The 18,478-nt window shown below is 39.9% G+C and overlaps 1 protein-coding gene across 1 annotated transcript; it reads left to right on the top strand.

Moving 5' to 3' along the window:
- Nucleotides 1-636: 636 nt before the first annotated feature.
- rims3 (regulating synaptic membrane exocytosis 3) lies at nt 637-18,365 on the top strand. Its single transcript, XM_033975536.2, has 7 exons — nt 637-767; nt 3,158-3,402; nt 11,964-12,105; nt 12,176-12,288; nt 13,344-13,445; nt 13,515-13,654; nt 13,726-18,365. Exons 2-7 carry the CDS (start codon nt 3,195-3,197, stop codon nt 13,936-13,938), a joined length of 918 nt encoding a protein of 305 aa, XP_033831427.1. The 5' UTR covers nt 637-767; nt 3,158-3,194; the 3' UTR covers nt 13,939-18,365.
- Nucleotides 18,366-18,478: the final 113 nt, after the last annotated feature.

Below are 18,478 nucleotides of genomic sequence, written 5' to 3'. Positions count from 1 at the left end.
TGTATTTGCTTATAATCTTGACTGAAACACAATAACCCTAAAAGTGTTTGCAGTCCTAACACAGAAATACACCAAACAAATTTTCTAAAATTTTTCTTTGCCTATTGCAGTTACCAAATCACAAAGAGTTTTTGCTTTTAACAGTTTGTCACATCTTTACAGACTTAGTTCACCCAATTGCTCCAAAATTACAATACTATGTCAGCTTTGATCATGATTAAAGAAGGATGGAGCGAGAGATTGACAGGTGGAACGGTGCAGTATCTGCAGTGATGTGTTGTTGAAGAGGGAGCTGAGTCGAAAGACAAAGGTCTCGAGTTACAGGTCAATGTATGTTTTCACTTTCGCCTATGGTCAGGAGATTTGGGTAACGCAGAAGAAAATGTATGGATGGAATATCAGCTTTAAACTTTTTACACCTGTCACAACCACTAATGATTGATTATGTTAAATAAATACAATTATGTCTTGGTGTTAAGATTTACAACATTGACATGAAAACATATAAAAATCTGTATCACTTGAAGTCATTGGTTGCATTTGAGCTGCAGTTCCCAAACATAGCCACACGTGTGCGCGCTCCCCTCCCTCGTCTCTTTCTTCAGCAGGACGCACTCCACAGCCGCGCCTCGGACGCAGTGTGACCAGGAGCTCCACCATCCGCACACCAAGCAGCGATATCAAGAACAAACGATGACATTAATACACAGAGCACAAAAGCATACTCTTGTCTGACCACCTAAGCGCTGCCACTGCCTCGCTCCCGGGTGAGTGTCTTTTTTCCTCTTGTACAAGGTGCGCTATGCTGTTTCTGCACAGGTCCTTCGCTGGGGACAGGCTCATTCTTAAGATGCAAGCCGGATTTGCAACGCTTTGAAATGATTTTAAGTGAAAGTCAAAGGGCTCTTCTTGCAGCTGTAGTTTCGTCATATTAGCCACAAATGTCACCGCACACAGGGTGCAGCAGACACTGATGAGGAGTGACACGCATCAGCACTGCACGCAGCGCATATTTAATTGACTTGCCGGTTAACGTGTCTGTTTTCTGAATATCTAGTCTGTAAATGTATTTGTAGTGCGTTTTCAGTTTTGTTGGTTTTTTTTTTTCATATTGTTTTATTATATTTTTACTGGCAGCAGATACAATCTTCATAATTGTGATGTCCCTCTACGCACTTATCTAACCCAAGCCCCAGGTAGGCCTCAAGAGGAAACCAAACTGGGTTAGGGTCACCCGCTTCAACTCTGCTTTAACCAGGAAGCACAAACTGTATGAATTAAGTTAATGAAATGGGTAGACTCTTACTGTAACTGATTAAAATACAAGTTTTGAGTTTTCATTATCACAAACAGAAGCCCAAATCCATTATTTTAATGGGACAACAAACTGACTTAAAACTGTGTGAGAACAGAATAATTACATTTTTAAACAGGCCTTTTCAAAAATACATGGTTCACATTCTACTATTCACACCTTTGTGTATTTGCAAAGCATTTATTTTACATCATTGTGTTCAAAAGATATTTTGTGATTGTTGAAGTAGAGTTTTTCCATAATCCCAATACATTTTTGAGTACTTTTTATGCTCTAAAAATCTTCCTCAAAAATACCGTGGTCTTCTAAACAAATGCTCAATTGGGTTATTGTTTGGACTGTAGCCCTGCCACTCCATCTGAAAAACATTTCCTAATGTATTTGTTGAATAAATGTAATTTCACACTGTCATGTTAGTCATCTAGGCTGGTGTTTGACTTTTGGGCTGGTGTTTTCTGGAGAAGACTGATGCCATGTGTCTGCAGAAGTGATGACCAAGCTTTGTGTTTGTACAGATGACGTTTTGTGTGCCTGGCATTGGCCTGACATGTGCCTGGCATTACTCTACTTATCGCTCAACTTAAACCATTCAAATGAGATTGGCCGTAATAACCTGCCCCAAGTCAAAGCCGTTTCTGCTTTAGAGCATGGGCTTCTCAAAGTGATCAGGCTGTACCCCCAGAACAGCCATGCACCTGACCCTGATCACAGAAATGAATTCATTAAAAACTTTGCTGCATTTGTTTGGAAAAGAACCACTTGTCCAAATACAATAACACAGTTTTAAGTTGTTTTGGCTGAATGTTATTATTGTTGTTATTATTGCATTGTGTGTGTTTGTGTATGTGTGTGTGTTTGTGCGTGCATTTGGATGACTTACTAGGCTTTAGTTATTGTATTTGACTACAAGCTCATGTTGGTCTTGTGTCCTACTATGAGACCTGTACCACATTGAGACAGGCCAAGCTCCCGCTGAGGTGTGAAGGCCGGGCAGATGGCTGCATGTACATTACACACCTACGACCACAGAGCTGGGTATGGCCATGTGTAGCCTGTTTACTTAACATTGACCTTTACAAGCTAAAACTGTAAATGATGACTTGAATGTTGACTTTTGTGAGAACGGCATCAAAAGCAGTTCACCTGCTATGAGGTCTGCTTTTAACCTTTATATTCTGGTCATGAACTTCGAAATAGTTTGGTGAAATTCTTCCGGCTTGTTGCTCTGATCGTGTCCTCCTTTGAAATGCTGTGGGTAGTACAAAGGAAAGGGCAAACCTGAGTCTAAGGGTCCGATCTTCTGTGACCAGTCAACATCTGGGGCATCACAGCATCACATAGGAAGCATTTATGTAACATTCGTGGCTGAAAGTGGACATTCACTTTTGAAAATTAGTGTGTATAACTGCAGTACCTTTTTGTATATTTGTGTATATATATATGGAACATGTTACATAGTTTAGAGGTCCAATACATCATTTTTATGGTGACTCGTAGGTCCACCACCTGCTTCTCTATGTAAATGTTATTGCTTCGACCCTGAAATATTCCACAGTATGGCATTAAACGCATCTGTCTTGAATTTATTGCATTGCATTTTGATTTCATTTACAGGTGTTTTATTTTATTTGCTCAAAAATAAATTGAAAACAAAAATCTTTGCTGTGAATTTGCTTGTGGCTTCACCATAACAACTCCACAGAGAGAAGCAAACGAAGAAAAGTTACACAGTGCACCTTTAAATTTGTATAATAATAATAATCAGTGATATATCCATGAGGAAGTACAATCTATGAGTTTTCATTTTGCGTATACCCTGACTTCCCCTGTCCTCTCCCTCAGTGCTGCTTCTACTGTTCGGCCTTCCACCAGCATCACCATGAGCAGCGTTGGCGGTCTGAACGTGGTGCGCTCCTCCAGTATCTCAGGGGCCATGTACAACCTGGAGAAGAGCCCTGGCAGCGGAGGGCCTGACACGGCATCACTGTCCGGAAACAAGAAGAGGAGGTCCAGCCTGGGAGCCAAAATGGTCGCAATCGTGGGTCTGTCGCAGTGGAGCAAGAGCACGCAGCAGCTCAATCAACAAGGTTAGTATTAGAAACAGATGAACTGCCTTTAGATATGATGTCTTTTGTTTCACTGGAGCTCATTAAAAGTCAAAATAAAAAGTCAAATATGCATATGTCAGTAACTTGAGCACAATGTTTTAGAGAGACCTGTTGTATTTGACAAGGAAAAATTTAAAACACATAAGAGATATTATTAGTTTTTGATACATCTGCCTATGTGGAGTGAAAAGCACCTTGGTCTGGGTTTGGGCTGCAGCCTCAACCAAATAAATGGCATTTCTGTTTAATTCTCTTATCCATGACAGAGACGCCACTGTGTTTAGTGTGAAAACTAACATTAACCCTATTATTCCATTAACCATATAAAATTGAATGCACACATGTACTGATTGCCACCGTTTTTATATCCTTTTCTTTTTTACGTGGACTGAACAGTAGTTTGAAATGATGGTGTGGTGTCTGTTATCAGCCGTAAGCACACAGTCAGACGTAGGTAAACCTGAGTAAATATTGTGTTGTGCGTCTGATGTGACCTCACTTCTTCATTCTTTGGTATGGGCCTTTTAGCGTATTGCTTACATTCCTGTTGTACATGACGTTTTGTCCTGATGTGAACTGAAACCTCACCTTTTATAGAACAGCGTGTCCATCTCAACCGTTCTGCTTCTTGATTTCTCACTGTGTAGTTCTGGTGCTTAGGTTAGGGGAGGTGTATTGTGACCAGATCAGCTGTTATAGTTAAGTGTAGTTAAATAAATGCATGAGCAGATTCTATATATATATGAATGGACATAGTTAACCTGCTAGCCGCTGTGTTCCAAATAGGAAGTGTTCATGGGCTGCACTTCCATTGGTCCATTGACTCTGGTTCCAATTCATTTTACAGAAGAAAACTGTGGTCCGTCTCTTTGTAACTGCTGGTGTCAGACTCATCATTTTGGTCTTAAAGTGTTTGTATTTGTCACACTTCTGCCTTTGTTTGCATGTTTATTCGCCAGTCCGGCTCCATTTTTCAGCCTGTTCTGGCCCTTCTTTTGTTACCTCCCTGTTTTCCCTGCAACTGCCTCTCGTTTTGTTAATCAGCCCAGGGTCGTCTATATATATTGCTTCTATTCTGCCAGTTCTTGCTACATTGTTGAACACTCAAAAGCAACTCTCATCCCTATATCTGTAATACCCTGTTGCATTTCTGAAATCCTGAACCTGCATTTATCCCTGTTTGAGTTACCTGTTCCTCAGTGTGTTTCCCCTTTTTGAATTCCCAGTGTTGGATGAGATTTTCATTGTTATTAAATAAGACAATATTCCTCAGTTGTTTAGTCCCTGATTTGCCATATTCTGAGTTACCTCTTTAAAGGACACTTTCTGTTGTATTTTTGTTTGACTGTTCTCTTTGTGTTGCATTTGAGTCCAGTTCACCTGCGTGACAGTATTAACCCTCTCTACATGATCCAGTTATTTTTATGTCACTATTGTGTCCGTAAATCAAGACATAAACATTTAAAAGAGACAAATCAGCTGCTTTCATTCCCCGAGGTCGCCCCCGCTAGCATGAGCAACAGATTTGATTGACAAGATCACGAAGTACCCGCTCCCTGCTAAACCAGTGATGCGGGCGGGAAGGGGCGTTACCTTCAACACCCTTCCTCTGGATTGGCACTTTGGTTGCTATGATACTCGTGGTCGGACTTCCAAATATGGATCTCGGCTTGAAATTCGCCCCTATATCTGCTAGTCTCTATGAGCTTCATTTGATTGGAGCCAAACGCTATGGCAGACGTCACACTCACTTAGTCGACTTCTTTACACAGTCTACGATAGAAACACACACTGACCCTATGCATACATTGTTTATAATTATTTAGTCACTCCCAGTAGTCATGGAAGGTGTTGGAATTAATTTACTGTGTGTTCTGTGCTTAAATGTGTACTGCCAGTTGTTATTAGATTGTATTTGTAATGTAATGTATTGATTGTAATGAATTTTATATTAATACTGAGCCAGGATCCGTAGAGCATAAGCCAATGTACCCCCCTACTATATAGATGTTTAACAGACCTGATACCACACCAGTATTGCTATTGATCCATCCTTGTGCAAAATAAATGACTAATCTGTAGAAAAAACAGGTCAGATTTGGTTGACCTACATGTTTTCTTTTCAGGTTTAGTAAATAAAAGCGGATACTGATTTTCTATCAAATTTTCAGACTATTGTTGCTCGTAATGGCCACTGTGAATTATGTATGAATAGCACAGAATAAATTACAGTAAATTACAACCTACACAGGCTCAGACGGCTGCATAACCTTTTCTGCGTTTTTCTAACATGAAGTTGGAGAATAGCAGCTTCACAGTTCAACATGTTTGTTCTCAAGAATACAGTGCAAGAAAGTTCCTCTGTACTTGTCATTCTGTCACCCCATGTAGCACTGCAGATTGTGTTTGAAAGTAAACCTGTGAACGCGCCAGCATTGTGTCCATCTGATGTGTTGCCTGCTGTGTGTAGCTTTAACCAGAGCCGCAGAGAGGAAGAGATCATGATGCAAGACACTCATGCTCTGTGGATGCGAGGCAGATTCCTGGAACCGGACCAAATCCTTTTTTAGAGCCGCATCACAGTGACGTTTTGAGGCTTCAGAAACACCATGAATATATTCCAATGAAAACAGCATAGCGATATGATAGCCTTACATGGTGCAACTCAGCGTGCATGCGTCAAAGTGCATTATATTTTTATAGTTCAAATATTTATAGATTTTTTTTTGTTAAACTAAAAACAAACTTACACATTAAGACAGATAAGAATAAAACTATCCCGCTCAGTCAGTCAAATTTCAGGGTACTGGGTTTAAATCAGATAATTTTGGTGGGTCTGTATTACATGTTCTCTATATGAAAATTGTATATTACAGATGTTGTGAAGGGCCCGTTCCTGATCTGGGCTCTGGGTAAACTGTACCCTTAACCCCCCATTTGCGTTTATCCTCCCCAAATCTTCAGTTCTTTCCACATTTTCAAAATTAGCTGGGCGCTTGTTACCTTAGTCCAGCACTTTATAACTCTATACTAGGGATGTAGTCCACTAAAAAAATCTTGGTCAGCTAAAGACATGGCCAATCATTTGCCTTTTTACCTATAAATACCAACAAAATACAAAATCTTCAGCTAACTCGCTCACTAACTTCTAGTGTCTTCTAAGTCCGTATAATCTAAACAAAGTGATTGGTGGAGTAATAACCAGTTTTGGCGTCGAGTACGACTGCATCAACTGACTAATGGACCAAACGACTAAAGGCCCACAGTACACATATTTGCTCAGAAGCCATAATATTAAAATACACTGCCTGGGCAAAAAAAAGGTCACACTAACATTTCGTTGAACCTCCTTTAGTTTTGATTAAATGCTGTGACATTGTTTTTATTTCGCTTCTGCAATGTCACAAGATTTATTTCCATCCAGTGTTGCATTAATTTTCCACCAAGATGTTGCATTGATGATGGTGGAGTCTGACGCTGCACAAAGCTTCTCCAGCACATCCCAAAGATTCTCAATGGGGTTAAGGTCTGGACTCTGTGGTGGACAATCCATGTGTGAAAATGATGTCTCAAGCTCCTGATCCACTCTGTCACAATTTGAGCCTGATGAATCCTGGCATTGTCATCTTGGAATATGCCCGTGTCATCAGGGAAGAAAAAATCCATTGATGGAATAACCTGGTCATTCAGTACATTCAGGTGTCAGCTGACCTCATTCTTTGAGCACAGACTGTTGCTGAACATAGACCTGACCAACTGCAGGAGGAGAAGACCTATTTGCTTAGTTAAATCCAGGTGGTGACTTTTTTTTTTTGGCCAGTCAGTGTATATTTCATTGTAGAGCTCTTTAATGTCCATAACAACACATACAGCAAGCTAAAGTGTTGACTGTGCTGTATATTTCCAGCCAGTATTACAACATAGCTCATTTTGCAACAAGAGTCTGAGTTAGTTTTGTGTTAGATCAGTTTATGGGACTGGGCACTGATCGGGGTCTTTAGTTAATACCGTCGTCTGCAAAGTCACAGATAAAACATAACAACTCTGAACACATTTAGATCAGAATTTTTGAAACATACAATCTATATGATAACTTAACTTTCTTGAAACACAATACTAAATGGACCTTTCCCCCAGTTTTGAATTTATTACATGATTTACGCTCAAAAATCTGTTGAACTATTAGTCATATTGATACTGACATCTGTAAAATTGTCATAAAAATGATTCCCTCATTTTCTGTTTGACTCCTTGTCCCAGCAGAGCGCATCTCCACTCCAGGTACAGTAATCTCATGTCAGTAAGTAGGCCAGATCAAGTGGACTCATGACGCAGACCAGTAAACCCATTGTGATAGTCCAAATCACCATGTACAATAGGAACACTCCACTGTATTTCTGCGAGTGTCACTTTCCTCGGCTGGTTTAGTGACAGACCTGTGCTAGTGTCAAGCCTATTTTGAAGCTGTCTGTGGGCTATTTATTGCTTTCTATTATTAGTTTGGTGAGGAGAAAGCGCAGCAGTATCTCAGGTCTAATGGATGACTCACTCTGGTTTTATCTCCTGAGCAGGATAATCCCAGAGAACTAAGACGAGGCCTACCTCCTCACAGCTGTGTATGTGAGGCAACCGATATTTAACAAGGAAGTTGTTTTTTTTTAACTGTAGTGCGCCCACACTGATAGATCCTCGGATATTTGGACCACAGTAGTGCCAGTATTGGCGGGACCGAAAATAGCTCCAGCGAGTTGCCAGTTACTCCTAGTTTTGCTGTTATTTCCTTTTAAATGGCTCCTGGGGCAAGCATTTTTTCTCGGCCAAAATATACTCTGCACTTAATTATTTCGGGCTGCGTTGTGCATAATATGTAAAACAGTTTTAGTACCAGTAAAAGCAATAACAAAAAGGAGTCTAGGCAAAAAAAATTCTAACTTTAGTTAAATCCAGTTTAGAGAAAAGCACATGTATCTTACCTGTAAACAAATCCACAAAGCACATCCCTCTGCTTGTTCTTCAAAAAAAGATATATCATTTGCATGTGACTAGTCCCACACGGATGGTGCTTCAGCCGGATTCTTTCAAAAGTTTGTAAACTCTTGAAAGAATTCATCTTGTTGGCAAGGCTAAAATATCCAGTTCCAGTTGTGCCTATCTTCTGAGATGAGACGACATCCAGTATTGAGAAGACGGCCAGCATACATATTTGTTGTGTGTTGTACCAGTTTCTAACAGAGCCCTGGCTCTTATTCAAAAATTATGCATTAACAAGTTTAATGAAAGCAGGAGGTCGCTGTGGCAGCAGAATTAGCCCATTAGATGCAGAGTTCATCACAGTGAAATTACCTTTGATTACTCTGTAGATTGCAGCGTGTGACTCAGTCCCAGGAAATATCCTGTTGTGCAAGGTGAAGGGTTTTCTCAGCCATGGTCTTTGTGACAATGAGGAAAAGTTGAACTATAGCAGCTTTTTGGGCAATAAAATGTAAAGGTGCACTGTATAGCTTTTCTAGTGGAAGGTTTGCCACCTGCATCTAGGCTCTAGGTGGTTCAACTGTATGACATTAAACTTACCCATCTAGCATTTATTTCCATGTGTGTCTAGTTCCTGTTGCGAAAAACCCCCAAAACAAAATGTAAAGCAGGGGTAATTTTTTTTTTTTATTTTGTACCTAGATGTCATCTTTGCATATTTAAGTCATTTAGTGATCTCTCAAGAGGCCTATTCGAACCTTCTTTATGGTTAGCTATATATGATCCTGTCCAATGCTCTGCCCACAAACTTACATCATCCATGCTCCCACGTGACAATTTTCCATAAATATACAAAAACATAATACAAAACTGTGCACAACAACTTTACAAACGATATGCAGCATTAGAGGGATGCATGCTAATTGTGCTCTTAAGACGGAGTGAATTAGCACAGAGAGCAAAGGGAGGGGAGACTCAGTGTCAAAAATTTATGTTAAACTTATAAAACACTGCGAATATAGCCTTTTCAAAACAATAAAACGTAACATGGTGATCTACAGGTGTTATGTGTCAGTAGTTAATACCTCCTCTTTAAAGCAATCTATTCTGCAAAATCTATTTTTCAGAGCTTTTAAATAATGTTATGGTTGTTTCCCCTCACCATTTACTCACCTGAAGTTGTATTTGCAGTGATTCGTGCATGTTGGAGCAATCTTTAACCATTTATTTTCAAGACTCCATATTGCCAATCAGTCCCCTGCTCTGTACTTACTTCATTCTCCAATTTTATTTTCATAATCGGTAAAACGTGTAGTATCCATTCATAATTTTGATACAAATGAAAATAAAAATCTGCTGCTTGCGAGCGTGATGTGCAGCTTTCCATCGGTGGTGCCTGTTCTTTGTTGTGAAGTTGTTTACGGCGGCGTTAGCTCCCGTTGGGCACTTCAGATTTCTAACGTGGAAATCATCGGACTTGTTTCTTTTTCATTCAGTCATTTTAGATTAATATCAAATGTAAAATGTCCAAATTATAATATTTAATAGATATAGAATGATCCACGGGTGTCATAGATTATAGCTACATAGCAAAACATGCATTATTACACTGAGTGGGCTTGCCTTTCCATAGATTTGACCTGCGTGTCTTGTTCCAGTTACACCAACACTCTAAACTTACGTCTGAAATGTCTGAAATGAGATCGTTATAGAAAACTTTCCATTTATAGGTGCTATTGCATTATTTGACGTTTAAACCACTCGGATCCTCATGCCTCCACTGAATCATTTATAAACACACAGATCAATCCCACTGCTCTACTTTGCATCCTCTTTGGTCCAAATTTAGCAAATGCACTACTGTCGAAGATACCACAACACATCTTTTATCTACCCTTAACACCCGTCCCTGGTTACTGTTGCTATGCTTGCCGGATTGTTGCCGTCACCGGTGCATTCGATCGGCACGTCAGCGATCGGGCGTCCGGGGAGTCTAAAAACAGTTTCCTATATTACAGCATATAATGAGGGGGCCTTCATCAGTGCTGCCTCCAAATGTCAGGGAAGCTCTAATGATTGCACAGACACAGACCTACATGTTTATCACGTGTTTCTGCCTTGTATAAACGAGTCAATACCTTTATGCAAGTTATATAAGTGTTTTGTATTTTTTCTATCTCTGTATTGGTTTAGTTTGTATGTAACTGCTCGCTATTGTCTCGGTAAACTTGTTACTTCAAGAACTCATTGTTTGACAAAAGAAACGTGTCCTCCAATGCAGTGATTGCTACTTATGTAATAATATTAGTGTGGTCAATGAACTTGTTGAGTGCGCATGTTATATAAGTACATACTGTATGGATTCACTGTAGATCCACTTGTCTCCATAAAACCCTACGCCCAGAAGGTTGTACAATTCAATGGTTATTATTAAAGGCTAATTATAAACAAAAGGGATTGTTGTTAGGTCTGGTTTTATGTTGCAGAGTAGACTTGTCTGTGATTAAGAAGTGAGAGTCATGCAAAGGCCACAGCAGCGAAGACAGAGGGGGAGAAGTCTTGTGCACCGGCCGCTGCTCTTGGTGCAATGCAGAGCGGATTGCCATGGAAACGCGCGGAGGGAAAGCGCAGATGAGGAGGAGGGGAATAAATAGGATGGAGCAGATCAGCGGTGCTTCGTACTGTGTTAGAAGAAGGTGGGGTTGGGATGAGGGGGGGGTGTGTGTGTGTGTGTGTGTGTGACCAGAAGAGGAGGGGCGAGTAACAAGTGTTCATATCAAGTGCAATGACAAGATGGAGATCCACTTGAGTTGTGTACACTCTAGTTCTAGTTTCTTACCATCGCAAAGTTTGTCTTTTTCTACGGATAGTTTTCAGTTTCATTTATTTGAGTCTGGGACCTGCACAATGTAGAAATGTGTGAATTTTCCTCCTGATAGACACTATTATTTCTCTTTTTCTAACGCAACACTTGACGTAATGGTCCGCTAATCAGCTAGCTAGACTACACAAATGTGAAAACCCTCCTTCGAACATGACCGACACATTTTTAAGTGAGCTATGACTAAATTGCTGTGTCATTAAGTATATTTTGAAATGATGGAGGGAGGCCGAGACTGTCGCCATGGTGCCATTTCTCAAGTGGCATTGTCTGGTCCTGATCTGATGCGGAGGTTGCCATGGCAGCAGGTGCATGGGGTCTGTCTCGACGTGATGCTACAAACACACATACATACAGCCTGCAGGATTATAAATAGAACGCTGCATGAGTATCCTTCTCACCCCCTGTATCTGTCATTATTCAGTTTTGGGCTCAGTACTTGTTAATATACCTGCGCTTTGGTACTGGTCACTGTCTCTGCTCCGATCCTATATGAAATGTTGACATGTTATTCACAACTGCACAATTCTGGCTTTATTATGGCCCTAGTTCATCATTTACCTGTGCGACTTCCTTAGATATATGGGATGTTTTATACTAGAATGTGCTCATGGACTCTGAAACAACTTAAGATAAACGGCTCACTTATTCGCTGTCCGCTTTATAATTTGTTTTATGTTTCACGCAGATAATGGGACAAAGAAGCTACGCAGCACGATCCGGCGGAGCACAGAGACGGGTTTTGCGGTTGAAATGAGAAGCAGAGTGACGCGGCAGGGGAGCAAGGACTCAACTGACGGCAGCACCAACTCCAACAGCTCCGACGGAACGTAAGTAACCAGAGAAATACGGCCTTTCACACAGTCGATAAGTCTTTTAACAAGTGCGTCCCGCTGTCAGGTTTGTCTTCCCAACCCCACGTCAAGCGCCGGACCGGCAGTTCAGTGACTTTCTGGACGGACTCGGCCCCGCTCAGATTGTGGGTCGGCAAACTCTAGCTACACCCCCCATGGGTAAGTCTTGAGCCATGAATAAATAACTGACCTTTGTAACGGGGAACCAAGAATGAATGACCTTTGAATGAATCTGGACTAGACAATGTTTAAGTCCTATTAAGTATATAAAGCAGGCCTCCAAAATATTACCCAGCTTCCAGTTCATCTTAGAACAAACAAAAGATTAAAATAGATTTGAAGGTAAGCAGAAGAATGAGCAGAAGTCACATTCTCACAAATAGTACAGAGTGTTCTCATGCTTCGTGCTTCTTTGCTCATTTATTTTTTATCATAAACATGTTGCGGAAGACGCCAAGCTTCCCATTCCAGTTTAGTTTTTATGCGTCATTGTCCTTTGGGTGCTAAATACTAACTATAACTATACTTCTACTAACTGTTTTAGTAGCTTACCCTTGTAGCTTGATCATTATCACGTTTGAAATACTAAAGGTAGAGCGGCTCATTCCTGTCATGTGGCAGAAAGATTCATAAAGATGCAATTTAATACTAAACAGAATCATTTATTTTATTCATCTACCATTTATATTTTTCTGTGCATCTTAATACAAAGGTTTTAACTTGTAAAATCACATTAAAGAGGATTCATGGAGAGATATAGAGCAGTTGTGTCTCCCTCTGCTGGTAGAAGCCTGTACTTGATCGTGTTGCATTACTGTGGAATGTGCTGCTGAATATTGGATTAGATTACATTAGCCATTACCGCGTCTTTACTGAGAAATTAGAGACGCAGAGGACAGACAGTAGACATTTATATCAATGCATATTCAGTCATACAGCATCAGCACAGCAGGGGCGGCTTTCATGTGAACCTGATACGATCCAATGGAATACATTTCACGACAAAAGCTCACTTGTTTTTAGTGGGGAAATTGTCGCAAGGGGCATGGAAATCCACAAAAATCTTATATCTATTCAACTTGGTATTGTTTGCTGGCCCTGCTGTGTCCTCAAACATTTTATGCAAAGTGTACAGGGACAAAATGTTAAGGAGGCAGTCGCAAACATGGTCAGAAATATGAATGCAAGTTTTCAATCAATGTGTTTTGTTCTAGGGGATGTTTATGTTGGCATGGTGGACAGAGGAGGGCAACTGGAAGTGGAAGTCACTCAAGCCAGAAGCCTGACCCCAAAACCGGGCTCCAAGAACTTACCAGGTAACAACTGTGTGTGAATGTCTGAGTTTCCAAACAGATGTTACAATTTCTGCCATTTTGTTTCTGCAGCAACCTACGTGAAGGTGTATCTTTTGGAAAATGGCATGTGCTTGGCCAAGAAGAAAACCAAAGTAGTAAAGAGAAACCTGGATCCCACATACCAGCAGACTCTGCTGTTCGATGAAAGTCCTCAGGGCAAAGTTGTGCAGGTACTAGTTACATCTGTACTACATTCATTATGCAGTTTCTTGTTTTGACAAAGTTATTATGTGATTCCCAGGTAATAGTGTGGGGGGATTATGGGCGTATGGACCACAAGTGCTTCATGGGAATGGCTCAGATCCTCCTGGAGGACTTGGACCTGTCTGCCACTGTCAGTGGCTGGTATAAGCTGTTCCCTACCTCCTCTCTGGCAGACCCCAACATCGGCCCCCTGACCAGACGCCTCTCTCAGTCGTCTCTGGAGAGTGCCACCAGCCCCACCTGCCCCTAGACTCTGACACACATTTGTGCTGTGCTGGGGCCTGCAAAGGGAAATGCACACTCAACATTCAACTACTGCCATCCAGAACTGTACATTTAGATGTGTCTCACACTACACACTGTCTGACTTTGGTTAGCGCCTCCTTCAGGTGGACACAATGAATTAGAAGATGTAGCATTAACATTTCACCATCTCAAACAAGGACTCACCCGGTGCCATGTCAGCCATTTTGAGATCTCATCCCAGGGCCATCCCAATGCCAATTTATAAACTCTATGCCAAACTAAGAAATCTTTATTTTTTAAAACCAAAGCAATTGTCATTGTTGTTACTCTTATTATTGTAGATGAGTAGTAGTATCAAATGGATATGTAGCAAAGTCAGTGACTTAGATGTAATGCAAAAAAGACAAAGCATCCTAAACCCATGAGCTGAAAATAACAGACAGAACATGACCATGGCTTAAATAAGGATCCACATAATGATGATTATGTGAAGTAGCCACATGCTCTGCTATTGTATTATTTCTCACCACAGAGTGGATATAATCTCTATTTGTGTTGCTGTATGTACCAGCTGAATTCTGCATGTTTGCTTGCTACCCTCTAAGAGACATTTGATAAAAAGCGCAAGTGCTTTATATATTTTTTAGCTTGTTTTACTGCTGTAAAAAAAATATAGTGCCACTTTCTTTTGCGGTTGTGAATCTTATGAAGGGATATAACAAGAAGATGACAACAATATCTGATGCATTGCCACATGCAAGATATTGGAAACAGACATATAGTGTAAAGGAGGGTTCAGTCTGGAGGATTCGGTTTGGAAGGTTTAGTCTGGAGAGTTTTGTATGGAGGATTTTGCGTGGAGGGTTTTGTTTGAAGGGTTTTGCATGGAAGGGTTTTGTTTGCAGGGTTCAGTGTGAAGGGTTCAGTTTGGAGGGTTTTGTTTGGAAGATTCGGTGTGGAGGATTTTATTTGGTGCGTTTTGTGTGGAGAGTTTTTAGTTCTTGGTTCATAGGTGTAAAAGTTACCAATGGCATTATCTTTTTTGCACTTTACATATTATGATAGTAAAGTATTAGACAGAATAACCTGATGATATGCACACAGCTTCAACCAATTCAAACCTTTAAGTCTCTTTGGAAAGTCATTTCCATTTCACTGACTTCTTGTCAGTGTGAACTGGCCAGCAGGGTGTCAACACAACATGAAATTAGGTTTTACTTCTGTGCCGTTTTCTGTCAAACTATTTTGATTTTTAAAAAAAGGCACTTTACCCTGTTTTATTAATAACAGCTGCTGCAGTGACTTCAGATGTATGAATTATTTTAATAACATTCTAATTATGGAATATTTAAGGTATACTCTGTACTGAGAACTATACAAACTTATGTCACATTTTTAAAGTCTATTTGAAACTTTTATTATCAGTTTATTGAGAAAATTATAAACCTCTTCCTTTGATTGCAATGGATAGAGAAGCCTACAGTAGGCATTGGATTTAACGTATATAAAATGCATCAAATGAGTTTGTTCAAGGGCAGCCTATTTTTTCATTAGTTTTGCTTTCCAGTTACAAGAGCAGAATAACACATTTGTTTCTGTAATCGTGTGTGTTTTTTACAATAAGGGATAACTCAGACCAAAATAACCCACGTAACACATTTTGATCAAAGGGAATAATCTCTGATAATCTTGAATTTTTGGGAGGAGCTTGGCAGTCATTTGGCACCTCCCATTTTACAAATAAATATATATTGTATAGAGCCCCAAGGTCTGTGGTTCAAACTTATATTGACCAATTCCTTGCTGGCTATTTAATGTTTTAGTGTCTTTATATTAAATAAATGTATGTATATTTTGTGAGCAGCTGGCATGACATTTAAATTTCTGTAAACATTTGATTCAAAATGTTACTTGCAAGTGGCAGCATTGAAGGAACATGCTAATTTCAAAGGGAGTTTAGCATAAGAGAAACAGTTGGCTTGTTTTACATCCCTGTTGGGTGCTGAATGTTTTGTCTCAATATTTAAAGAACAAAGAATATATTCAGACTTATCTTGGGGTGTATACAGTTTGCCCCTTTTGTTGTATATTGTAGCCCAAAATATCCTGAACTATTTGTGTAAAGGAAGCGATGCTTTCTGAAAGACTTCATCTGTTGCATTTGATGTGACAGATCTGAATTGTTTGACGTGGGAACTAAAAGGAGAGTTGTACCTGACCTTTTCTAAAGTGTGTTGTGTGTGTCTCCTTAAGAGCTGCATGTAATATAGTGTGCTGCAAGAGTCAGGAAGAGAATTCTGAGAACTGAATACAGGGCTTTGATCTAATGCTTCGTAGTCTTAACTGTGTTACTTTATCAGAGGTGTCTAAACCTTAGCCACAGCACCATTTAAGCAGCCAGCCTCTCACCTAAGGCTTAATAAATGAGTCTATGAGGGAAATATGTCTTACATTCCACCTTCGTACGGTCTCTTTACATTCCACCTTTGTACGGTCTCTTTATCCCTGTCCTACGACCACAGAAGTAGATTGTGAATGGACATGTGAATTAGATCTCATGTTTATGGAGTGTGTTTTTAGTAGGAAACACTCAATCCAAAAATGTGGACACCCTTGTAAATGTAAATGAGTTATGGCTCACCATTGTTTTGCTATAACACACTACTTTTCGCAAACATGAAATTCCTGTTTGTACTGAGTGTGTTTTGTCAGTAATATTAGTTCATGTCTTGGCATCTTCCCAGTCACAGAGGCAGGTGGTCACATAGAAGGGCATGAGTTTGCTGCATTGAGGAGCTTTGGTTTGACACTTGATACACACAAGCTTTGGCTGTAAAGACAGTTGGACTGTGCAGAGCATGGTGATGTGCGTTTATGACGGGTCTTTAGTTGCAAAAAAGCTACTTGTGGCAGGAAGAAGCATCTCTCTGAAATGATGAGGGCACTTGGAATGTAAATTGCTCGCTTATTTACTCTATATGAAACCCAAATTGTGCAAAAACTATTGTTGAAATGTCTCAGTTTTATTTTTGTACAAAGGAAAGTTCTATTCAGAGCGCTAATGGTTTGAGCACGGCGAGGTTGGCAAATCTCTTGCAAAATTGAGGGCTTTTTCAGTTTACAATGGCCTTATTTTGTGTGGACATTGTTTCAATATTGTAGCACACAACTGAAGGTTCTGACCAATATATTTTGCTTGAAATATTGTATGAACTTATATATATATATGTGTGTTTACATAGTTTTCTGAATGTATTTACAAATCTTTCAACAAGGACTGAGTCTGAGTTTTGTCTTATAGTTTACTACTGTCTCTTTGAGAACTTTCAGGGAGCTGTCCTGCACTGGAGCAGGCTGACCCTGTACTGTACACTTACTCTGATATTTTTCATTCTTAGCACAGTGTAAAAAGAGCATCACTTCTGTTTTGCAAACAATTCTTTGATTTATTTACATTTGCAGCAGAAGGATTGCACTTTCCAACCCTATAACCATAGTTATGAGATATATTCCATTTCAAATATTTTTAGTTCAATCTTTTTTAAGATTCTGTGATGATGAGTCTAACACATTGCAAAGGCCATGTGCTTACTGGAATTTCTACAGATGCAAATTCACTTTTTCAAAATGCTGTATCACATGGTAGCAAACTCTTAGCCTTCCACACTCTGAATTATTAATGGTGGCAATAAGCCTCGGCTGTAGCCTCTTACTGTAGGTTATTATTGACCTGTTCTTTACTCTGTAGCTGAGGGCACAGCCGCTCCTAACAAACCCAATCAGCTCTAGCCTTCGACAGGCGCAAATTTCAATTGAATATTTGCCTTTCAGATCAATGTAGCAGCTTTGAAACTCGATCCAAACACTCCCCAGTTATTTGTTGCTTTGTGAAATCATGAGCTGTTGTAATTGTTTAAAATGTTCTGTGTGAAATCAGCACAAACTGCAGGCAGCCAAGTCTTCTCTTAAGACTGAAATCTTTAAAAGAGAAAAAGAAACCAGCCAAGCACAAAGAAAATTCTCATCACATGTTAAAAGCAAAAACTCAAAGTAGGCACAGCGTATCCTGGTGTTGAATGCTGGTGTATGTAGATGTCTCACTAATTGGCATACTCCTACAATCTAAAGTCTTTATAATGTGTTTTCAAAGGCTAAGCGAAGCAGACTGATGCAAGTGGGTTGTTTATGGCATAAAGGAACAGGAAGCTGTACTTTTCTACCTGTGCTTTGTAAATGTTTTCTATGTGCAGTATTTGATAATGTAAAACTGGTATTTTTGTGGTTTGTACGCTGCCCAATTGATTACTTAAGGTGCACGTAGTTTTTTAAGAAAATGGAATTAAAAGGTAAAAAACTTTGGGGATTCAAAAGCCTGTATTTGCATGCCCTCGGACATCTGGACACAATGTCAATAAAGTTTATCAATCACCAATGCAGTGCTGTGTTGTGTTTTCTTCTGTGTAAATCAATGTAAAGGGTCCTCTGTTCTGTCAGAGGATCACACACATTGGTCAAATAGTAAAGGATGGAGATATGAAACCTTT

This window comes from Periophthalmus magnuspinnatus, chromosome 11, assembly GCF_009829125.3.
Source record: "Periophthalmus magnuspinnatus isolate fPerMag1 chromosome 11, fPerMag1.2.pri, whole genome shotgun sequence".
Classification (NCBI taxonomy): Eukaryota; Metazoa; Chordata; class Actinopteri; order Gobiiformes; family Gobiidae; genus Periophthalmus; species Periophthalmus magnuspinnatus.
The sequence above is the reverse complement of the archived record's forward strand: the minus strand, read 5'-3'. Positions and strand labels throughout refer to the sequence as shown.